Source organism: Culex pipiens, chromosome 2 (assembly GCF_016801865.2).
Source record: "Culex pipiens pallens isolate TS chromosome 2, TS_CPP_V2, whole genome shotgun sequence".
NCBI lineage: Eukaryota > Metazoa > Arthropoda > Insecta > Diptera > Culicidae > Culex > Culex pipiens.
In genome coordinates this window covers 218,804,327-218,815,577 of record NC_068938.1, presented here as the reverse complement: position 1 = coordinate 218,815,577, position 11,251 = coordinate 218,804,327, and the positions used below count along the sequence as shown (strand labels likewise).

At 35.1% G+C, this 11,251-nt stretch overlaps 1 protein-coding gene across 2 annotated transcripts in view; it reads right to left on the bottom strand.

Moving 5' to 3' along the window:
• Nucleotides 1-1,073: 1,073 nt before the first annotated feature.
• LOC120432554 (lachesin-like) overlaps nucleotides 1,074-11,251 on the bottom strand; it is a 126,812-nt gene continuing 116,634 nt past the window's right edge. For both annotated transcript variants that reach the window (XM_039597783.2, XM_052707800.1), the window contains exons 10-11: nucleotides 8,606-8,776; nucleotides 1,074-1,943 (exon numbers count right to left, since the gene is read on the bottom strand). In XM_039597783.2, coding sequence (XP_039453717.1) covers nucleotides 1,749-1,943; nucleotides 8,606-8,776 — 366 coding nt within the window. In that variant the 3' untranslated portion in view covers nucleotides 1,074-1,748. The remainder of the gene's footprint in view (nucleotides 1,944-8,605; nucleotides 8,777-11,251) is intronic.

The following is an 11,251-nucleotide window of genomic DNA, read 5'->3' as shown; positions in this document are numbered from 1 at the left end:
CTGATTTGTCCAACCCCTTTTGGTTGGGAGAAGTGTCCACCCCCCCGTCGTCGGAGTGTCCACTGTGGATGCTGCTCCCCCTCAACTTGTCGCAAATGGACCAAAGTCATTCCGTGGTTTGCTTTCACAGATTAGCAGTCTTTTCAATTGAAAATTCACTTAGAGAAAAGGAAGAGAAAGCACCCCAGAGGAGCTTTTTGTGTGTCGCAATCGATGCTGGAAAAGTTGGGTGGTGGGAGGTCTTTTGGGGTTGTCCTTTTTTTTCTCTCCCCTTTTGGCTTCTGGTGTTTTGTGTCGGTGTGTGTGAGACTCTATTGTGATAATGATTTTGCCGTCTCTGGGAGATATCACTATCGATGAACGTGCCCAGGGAATTTGGAGTGTCATTGGAAATGGCAAGAGGAGAAAAGAAAGTAGCAAAGTTTGGGTAATTAAAAATACTGGTTGTGGTCGATTCGGATCTTTAGGCGAGTGGTTTTATTGAATTTTATTCGATATTTTATAGAAGGGAGCAAGCTTTCAGCGATGCTTGAATTTCAATTAGACTTTTTACTAGTTTTTTAGTAATTACTTTATGATTTATTGTTATTTGAGATTGAAAGCAAGCATGATCTTGTTTTCAAAGGAACTTCAAATTATTGCAAAATTATTATTTAAAAAGAAATAAATCTGAACACAAATAAGTCATAAAAACGAATAGTCAAATCCCGTATAGAATTGAGTCAACATGATACAAATCAGCCAATCAGTTCTAATTATCATCCAAGCTCATTAAAATACTTACCATTTTGGCTCGTTGGGCAAAACACCTGCCCTTTTTCCGCAAAAACCCTTTCAGCCTCACTCGCGATGGCATATTCAACTCGTTTCCCAGTCGGCCAGGCAGGCCCCAGTCACTAATTACAAAGTCGCAAAAGCCCCGTCACCGGGATGCGCATTTTCCCAATTAAGCCAAATTGTAATTAATTTACATGGAAAATTGGATTTAACGTGCCCCACTCTCTCTGCTTCGACATATGGCCCCGAAGGTCAGTTTTCAGGATTTTCGATTCACAGCATGAAGTTGAAGTTAGTTTTGGGTTTCAAAAATAGCTTTATTAAAAAAAATCTTTTATTATTTGATCATTTTTCTGCAATTAGCTTCTTTGTGGTATTCACAAAGGATAATCTAGTCACTTTTTTTCTGTGGAATCAATCTTACTCGCTACTTTTACATTCACTTACTGGTAAAGTTACACTTATTTTGTATCATTTCTTACTCTTTACTTAACTGACGTTATTTCACTTTGTTTTGCTTTTTTATCATTTTTATCTTTCTTAGTACGATCACTAGGTAAATCTCTTAAAATACAGGTTTTTTTCAATCTTTCTGCTAATGCTCTGGCCCTAGGAAGGTTCACGTTTCGCAATGTACAAAAGAAAATAGTTTAATGTTTGAGTCAGTTTGTTGTGTGTGAGTGTGTTCTAACGTGGCTTCGTGTGTGTGCTGTGTGCAGTGTGTGTATCAATCATTTGCTTATCAAGTCTTTATTTAGTTTTACAGTGTTTCGTCATTTACACGGTAGCATCACTATATCAAAACTTAAGAGTAGAACTAATCGAAAGCCTTTTCCAAGCACAACTTAAGCGAGGCTTCACAAAACAATCACTTTTTGCTCTTAAATTTAATCGGCTTTTCACAACTTATCGAATGGCACAATTGCTAGCACTAAACACTAAAAAAAAGATTCTTACAAAAATTAACCAACTTACAAACAGACAAAAAGCTTCATCGAAGTGATCACGGCGGCCACGGCCAGCAGCATCCAGTTCAGCTGCGGACACGGCTGAACGCTGCTGGCCCAGCTGAACGGGTTGCCGAAGGCGGTCGAACCCAGCGTCTGCTCGACGGCTTCCTCCGGCATGTCGGTGCTCAGCGTGTAGAACTGGAAGATGTCACTGACCTGAAAAGATGGCAGAGAGTGGACATTACAGCATTTGTTGACAAACATTTTAATAAATATGATTCAATTTATTTTATAGACAATTTCTGGAATTTAGTTTTCAGAATTAAAAAAAAATGATTTACGACAAAACTGATTAATTTGTATGAATAAGATTTGTATTTCATTTCATATTTTGATTAAATAACCTAAATAATCATAATAAAAACATTTTATGAGTTTCATTTAAATAGTTAAATAACTATTCAATGCTGGTGAATAAATCAATTCAAAAAAACTTTCAACGAACTCAAGTACAACATGTTGACATGGCAAGTGTTTCTAAAAATTGGTTAAACAACATTTGAATAACGTTTGTAAGAAAATATTTATTGTCAATTTTACATAAAAAAAATCATTTTTTCTTTAAAAGTTATCACGGATAAGCAAAGTAGATTGTAAATCAGAATAATTAATAAATTTGAAGCGCCACCAAATCCGAATAAAGATAAACTGAATTTCAAATAACATGCCTGATTATGAAATGTGTTACAAAAAGTGTAATAAATTCTTTTTTAAACATTACATTATGCTACAATGCAAAAACTGTAAAATATCAATGAATCTATGAACTTTTTTTTTCTTTTACAGATCTGTGATTCCATAATCATTTTTTTTAAATATTCTGAATATTTTCATTTGATTAATAATAATAATAATAATAATAATAATAATAATAAATAACGAGATACAAAATATATTCCATAATTTTTTAACATACGATTCTATTTTTATCTTTACAAGTTTCAATTTATTTAAATCATAATTGTTTGCAATCTAGATTGTTTTTCGAAAACGTTAAAAAAAATGAACTTAAATGTTAAAGGCATTTAAAAAAATCTCAAATATTCAAGAATTATAAGGTCATTTACATTTTATTTCTATTTCACGTTTTTGTCATTTTTTTCAATGGTCAAAAAAATATGTTTAACTAAGCATGAAACACATAATGTAAACATGTTGAAAATTGTTTGTTAAAATTTGAGAATGCATTGTACATTGCGATTTGATGCTCTTTTAAAGAAATAAAAACATTTAAATATTACAACATTTGAATTTTGTGACCACAATTCTGTAAATGATAATAAAATAAGAAAAACATATTTTCGTAGATTCAAGTTTTTAATTTTTTTTTATGGCAAAAGAATTAAAAAGCAATTTGTGACACTTTTTGTTCAGAAATAAAATTTATTTTTATTCGGAGTTGTACGCGCTTAATGTACAAATATTTTTTATACGCATCTTAAAATTCTTTTTTATTTGATTGATATTAGATCGCGATTAGATTTCAAACAATTATTCAACAAATATCATTATTTTCTTTTTTACCTTTTCAATAATATAATTTAAACTGCAGACGAATGAACAAACGCAGAGTCGCAGTAAATGGATCTGAAATTTCTTGGTTGATTATTTTATCGACGTTATTTTTATTTTTTAATATCATTGTCAAGGTTCAAAATTCTAGAATTATTTTAACTTAAAATATTTGTTTATTTCCAAAATTATTTTTCAACGGATATGAGAATCAATTTCCATTTGATCTTTTTTATTTTCAAAATATGAAAAATAAACTCAATTTGAAATTTCCAGTCTGATTTTCTATATTTTATATTCATTTATCAAAAAAAAAAAAAAATCTAAAGCTTTTTCGTCTGTTGCATCAATTTTCAAAACTTGTGAAAAATATTGAAATGTCTTTATTTGATGAAAACACCTAAATATGCATTTTTCAATGTATTCTAAATAGTTTCAAATCGTTTTTTTCTCCTTTTTTCTACAGTTTCTCAATTGTTTTTTTTTCAACGGAATTAAATTTTATTCATTTTTTTGCCAACTGATTTTTCAGGGAAATTTGGAAGAGGACGAGACAAAATTCAAAATAAACTCAATGGCCTTACATTTAAAAAAGTATTTTTTTAAGATTTAAAAAAATATACTCCTCATTATTTTCAAAATTGTAAATTTTGTATTTATTTTTTCAAAGGTTTTTTTTTTGTTTTTACAATCAAATCAATAGTTTCCAAAATATCCTCGATTGAATTAGGAAGGCTATTTGGGTTACACAAAGATATATGTTTTTTCCTTCTTTTCTTTCTTTAAAATGTCATATCTCAATGCTCATGGGTCGAATTGATTATGTCAATAAAAGAAAACTGTTATGAATTTTCACAGATATCAGAAAGTATTCTTTTCAGAGATGGACGCAATTTTTCGAATTTGAGAAATGATTTTTTTTTTCGAAAGAATACAGTCAAACCTCTTTTTACGCGAATTTTGGTTCTCGCGTAAAAAAAAAATCGCGTAAAAAAAGTTCGCGCTATTTTAAATTTTTCGCGTAAAAAGAGTTCGCGCTCTTTTGAATTGCTCGCGTAAAAGAGTTTTCAGTATTTTTTAGTTTTATAAAGTATTATATATTTTTTAATAATAATAATGTAATTCCAGGTTATTCAAAATAGCTTCATTGAGGTGCGCTGTATATTTTACAGCAGGTTGGGATGTTCTGGGTTATCCATGAACTTCCGGAAGTAATGAACTGATTATCTACCTGTTCAACAAGGGTCTGTACCAGTGTATCCACCATCGTAATAATTGCAGGTAGCTTCCGTTACCTACGATGGTTACCTTGTGATCTGTTGGAATGTACTAGGTCATCCAAGAACCTCGGAAGTTATGGCCTGGATATCTACCTGATCAACGGGGGTCTATATGACTATATTATCCATCGGTATAGCTTCAGGTAGCTTCAGTGGACCACGATGGACATTCTGTGGCATGTTGTATTGTTTTGGGTCATCCACGAACTCCCGGAAGTTATGGCCTGGATATCTACCTGTTCAACGGGGGTCTGTTTGCCCATATTAACCAGCGGTATAGCTTCAGGTAGCTTCAGTGGACCACGGTGGACACTCTGCAGCATGTTGAATTGTTTTGGGTCATCCAAGAACTCCCGGAAGTCATGTCCTAGATATCTACCTGATCAACGGGGATCTGTATGGGTGAATTAACCATCGGTATAGCTTCAGATAGCTTCAGTGGACCACGATGGACACTCTGTGGCATGTTGGTTTGTTTTGGGTCATCCTGGAACTCCCGGATGTCATGGCCTGGATATCTACCGGATCAACGGGTGTCTATATGGGTGAATTAACCATCGGTATAGCTTCAGGCAGCTTCAGTGAGCCACGATGGACTCTCTGCGATCTGTTAGAATGTACGAGGTCATCCAGGAACTCCCGGAAGTCATGGCCTGGATATATACCTGATCAACGGGGATCTGTATGGGTGAATTAACCATCGGTATAGCTTCAGGTAGCTTCAGTGAGCCACGATGGACTCTCTGCGATCTATTCGAATGTACGAGGTCATCCAGGAACTCCCGGAAGTCATGGCCTGGATATCTACCTGATCAATGGGGGTCTGTATGGTTATATCAACCATCGGTGTAACTTCAGACCACGATGGGCATTCTGTGGCATGTTGGATTGTTTTGGGCCATCCAGGAACTCCCGGAAGTCCTGGCCTGGATATTTTCCTGATCAACGCATAAATGTCCCATTAGAATTAGCATTCGCATTTGAGGACGAGTTCCTGGATGTCTCAACACAATCTAACATGTCACAAATTGTCCATCGTGGGCCACTGAAGCTACCTGCAGGTATACCGCTGGATAATATACCCATATAGACCTCCTTTGATCAATTAGATATCCAGGTCATAACTTCCGGGTGTTCCTGGATGACCCAAAACAATCCAACATGCCGCAGAGTGCCCATCGTGGTCCACTGAAGCTATCTGAAGCTATACCGATGGTTAATTCACCCATACAGATCCCCGTTGATCAGGTAGATATCTAGGACATGACTTCCGGGAGTTCTTGGATGACCCAAAACAATTCAACATGCTGCAGAGTGTCCACCGTGGTCCACTGAAGCTACCTGAAGCTATACCGCTGGTTAATTCACCCATACAGATCCCCGTTGATCAGGTAGATATCTAGGACATGACTTCCGGGAGTTCTTGGATGACCCAAAACAATTCAACATGCTGCTTGAGGACGAGTTCCTGGATGTCTCAACACAATCTAACATGTCACAAATTGTCCATCGTGGGCCACTGAAGCTACCTGCAGGTATACCGCTGGATAATATACCCATATAGACCTCCTTTGATCAATTAGATATCCAGGTCATAACTTCCGGGTGTTCCTGGATGACCCAAAACAATCCAACATGCCGCAGAGTGCCCATCGTGGTCCACTGAAGCTATCTGAAGCTATACCGATGGTTAATTCACCCATACAGATCCCCGTTGATCAGGTAGATATCTAGGACATGACTTCCGGGAGTTCCTGGATGACCCAAAACAATCCAACATGCCGCAGAGTGCCCATCGTGGTCCACTGAAGCTATCTGAAGCTATACCGATGGTTAATTCACCCATACAGATCCCCGTTGATCAGGTAGATATCTAGGACATGACTTCCGGGAGTTCTTGGATGACCCAAAACAATTCAACATGCTGCAGAGTGTCCACCGTGGTCCACTGAAGCTACCTGAAGCTATACCGATGGTTAATATAGCCATACAGACCCCCGTTGTTCAGGTAGATATCCAGGCCATGACTTCCGGGAGTTCCTGGGTGACCCAAAACAATCCAACTTGCCGCAGAGTGTCCATCGTGGTCCGCTGAAGCTACCTGAAGCTATACCGATGGTTAATATAGCCATATAGACTCCCGATGATCAGGTAGATATCCAGGCCATGACTTCCGGGAGTTCCTGGATGACCTCGTACATTCTAACAGATCGCAGAGAGTCTATCGTGGCTCACTGAAGCTATCTGAAGCTATATCGATGGTGAATACACCGGTACAAACACCCGTTGAACAGATAGATATTCTATTTGTGACTTCCGGATGTTCTTAGTTGTCCAGAACATCCCAATATGATGCAGAGTATACCGAAGCTACTGATGGTAAAAACCCTGATTGTGGTCCCCGTTGAACAGGAAGATATGACCATAATGGTTAAGACTTCCGCCAGTTTAAAATCGGACCGCGTTATTTTGAATTTTTCGCGTAAATTGAGTTCGCGTAAAAAAAACCGCGTAAAAAAAATTTCGCGCTAAAGGAGGTCGCGTTTAAAGAGGTTTGACTGTATTAAAAATGGTAAGAACTGAAAACAGAGTTATTTTCGGGTTGCAATTTTTATTTGACATCGAATTAATTTGAATAAGTTTCGAATGTATAAACAATATAAACGATCGTCCTGAATAACAGTCAAGACTCGATTATCCGAAGGCCTCGGAAAAATGTCACTTCGGATAATCAAAACTTCAGATAATCGAATCACGAAAAAAAAATTTTTTTTTTCGTTGTCTAATTTTTGATTGTCGAGCTTAAGTATGACTCCTAAACTGCGCTAAAGTGCATTAAGATTTTTTTAAATCCAAGATAGCATCCAAAATGGCGGTGACGAAACATTGAAATTATGCATTTTATTATTTAATGAGTAATCAACTATTCAAATTTAATGAAAAAGGGATTGCAAAACTCGAATTTGGTGTTTAAAAGAAGAAAAAAAAAACTGACTCCCAAGTCCCAAAGAAACCATCGTATAATCAAACTTTTGATTACCAAGTCTGGATTGTATATTTTAAAAGTCTGAACTTTGGTCCACAAAAAAATACCAAAAAAAAATCAAAGAAGGAAATGTTTTTTTTTGTATATATAGAGTTTATGTGAAATAAGTTTATTAAACAATATTTTAAAACATTTTACTTTAAGTTCTTTTAATCGCATGCTTATTCCATACATCCAAATATATTTGAAACAATATTTTTCCATCCCCATTTGCGTTGCTGTGATTTTTCAATTCTCCCCTCCAGTCATTGTCAATGCTTTAATCCCCCCGGAGCCTCCACGTGGCACTTAATCTACTCAAAAATAACCATCGAACAGTAAATCCGTCCCATTCGAGCGCGTAATGCCTCCTCCTGAAACCGTCAGTCAGTCAGTCAGTTCGCAACGGTGGTGGCCATTTCCGGGGGCTTGCGCGCAAAAATTAATCCTGCCCCGCGCACAGATTTCCACGCACTTTCCATCAAATAACTGTAAAATCCGCACTTTTCGCTTTTCAGCAACGACAAGGGGGAGGGGAGACGGGGGATAAGCCCCCTTTTTCGAGTGATGATGGCAACAAGAGTAGCCGAAAATGAAAATGAACTCATCGAAAATTAACCACTGATCCTAGCAGGCCGGGATTTGACGGGAGCTTGGCAGGTGTGTGTGTGTGTGTGTGTGTGTGTGTGTGTGTGTGTGCACTACGAAAATAACCATTTTTAAGCTGCCAGGAATGATAGGAAATGGGTACGGTGAGCTTTTTGAGCTTTTTGTACTTTTTTGGCCTAGTTGAGAGCCGTGATGTTTGGCCATAACTGCGCAAATAGATTTAAGCAACTTTTTTTATTTATCATTAAATAATTTTAAAATTGTACCGGCGCTTTCGTCATTTTCACAAATTGTGTTATTTTCCTTAAGTCTGATAATTTTAGATTAAAATTGTCGTTAGCAAAAAAATCGAGCTTATGTTCAAAAATGGGATCCAAAATTGCTGCACTTACCTCGTTCCAGCCGTATCGATTTTTGGCCTGCACGATTGTTTCGTAAACCGAGTTCGGGTCCAGGCTCCGGATCGTGTACGTCATTATGTGCCGGTAGGACTCGGCCCGGGAGGACGGCGGGTTCAGGATGACGTCGTGCCATCTGCCCGGATGCTGATAAGACTCGTTCATCTGGGGGGTTGGGCAGGTTGTGCAGGAATGGTCCAGGAGCAGTGTGTTTGCATACATATGTTGGATGATACGAGCAGAAGAAGAAGAAGATGCATCAGAAAATGGGGTTCAAGAGGATTAACTTCTGTTTCCCAGGTCAGGTTTTGCAATTATGGATTGATACGATGAGATTGATACCAGGAAATGATGGACTTACAGACATCAGGTGATTGACCAGTGGGTTGTAATTGTGATAAGAGGGATTAGATTCTTGCGATAAAAGCTCAATCGATTACATTGTCAGTTGTGCTTTTTAGAATTTCTGAAGGAAAAAGTAAAAAATGTTTTGGAGTATTATTTTATACCGAATTCCATGCAAATTCCCCTTTTTCTCGAGCTTGGGAGTTTAGGTGTTAATAAAATGCAAATATTTTTGCCTCTTTTGTGTTTTCATATATTTTCTGTGAATTTTTCACAATTTTGTTTGTTTTCACATGGTTTGTTATGAATTCAAATCAAACATTTAAGTTGCTAAAAATGTCACGACGTTAACACATAACTGTATCGTTAACATTCAAAATATTGTTGAAAGGATTTTTCAATCAGCTTTTGTTTAAATATCCTCTGATATCTGTTTCAAATTATCATAAAATGCTTGAAATTTGATAAAGATTTGACAACCTTCAAAATTCTTCAAATCAAGACGGAACAATTTTTGTATTTAACATTTATTAAAATCGATTCCGAAGTTTCAAAAATAAATAAATAATATTTTTAAAATAAGCATTGAAAAAATGTAATCACTTCCTTTGCTGACAACAATTAACTATTTTTCTGAAAAAATATAAAAATTGAAATTACAAGCCTAGGTTTTAACATTTTGATGAAAAAAGTGTTTTAAAATGCATTTTACAGACGTACAGTTGCTTTCCAATCATTAGTTTTGAAAATATCGAGGTATTGACGGAATTTTTTTTCGCAAAAAAAAAAAACTTTTCGTGGGACTGTACATTGGTATTTCATGAAAATTTAAAATGTTTTCAAAGGAGTTCAAACATGCGAAATAAACGTGGGAAAATGCCTTTTAACTGGTTTTCAGTTGATTAAACTTTAATTTTCATTAAAATTTTGAAGTTTTTCGAAAAAAAAAATTTTGCCCCCGATTATTCATAAACTTTGAAAAATATTTGCAACGGCCTAATAAACTCCCAACAAGCTAATATGAAACTTTTTTGTAATTTAAAAAATCTTTTATTTATTCATTTATTTATTTATTTATTTTGGATTTGAGTTATCAAACTTTTGTTATTGAGTTCCACAGACTGTACTGTTTTTCTTCTAAATGTAACCAGTATTATTTTTCTGGAAAGAGTTTCTCTTTAACCCGTAAAAAAATAAAATATACATACATATATTTTTTTTAAGTTGTTTTAAAATTTTGACGTAATTAATGATGCATATAACTTGATTTAATCTGTTTTTGGGTTTTATTTTTGGATGCACAACACAGCTTTATCTTTTCAACCTCAAACTAAACAACATGAACAATCTTATAAATTTCATCCAAAAAACAGGAATTTATAAAAACTTTATAACAAAATCTTTAAAACAATATTTATTCAAAATATTCATTATTTGATTAGGCGTCATCCATAACGTATGTCACGCTCTAGGGGGGGGAGGGGGGTTCTGAGCAAGTGTGACATTGCGTGTTATAAGTATAGGAAAAGCGTGACTAAGGGGGGGGGGGGGTAAATTTTGGCTGATTCTAGCGTGACGTACTTTATGGATGAAGCCTTACTCAGATTATATCTTATATTGTTAACATAAATAAAAAATTTCATTTTGATTTCTAAGCAATATTTTAAATTTTGAGACCTAAAGTATTAAAAACTAACGTGCTGATGAAATTCGAGTTCTTAATTCCTTTAAAAATATATCAAATTTCAGAGTTCATTCAAAAGTGCACTAAGATTGATACCTGTCTAGCAAATCATGAATTAAAAATATTTTCAAACAATTTAGGTTATTTGTTACATTTAAAGTACAAAACAGGTTAAGAAAAGTTTGTTAATCAATTTCAATCGATAATGGCAAAACAGGATTTAAAAAAAAAATTGCCTATCAAATTCTTAGTCAAGACCTGAAATAAGATGATTATCAAAAAATTCGACAGATTTTTTTCGTTTTTAATGGATTTCAACGAACATTTCCTTAACTTGTTACACTTGCTCCACAGTCCCCTATTTACATGTCCTTGCTCCCAAAACTCGTTCAAATTAATTTACAAAAAGAAAACTCGAATTTCGAAAATGTAGAGAATCGCACCGATTTAGTTTATTGATATATTTTTTTTTCTCGAAAGGCAATGCCAAATAGTTAAGTTGCCCTGAATTGACATAAAATTATGTTTTATTTTTGTTTAATTAAGTGTTAAATGACTCTAAAAAAAATTCTTAATCATTGAATCATCAATGAAAATTTCAAGTTAAATTT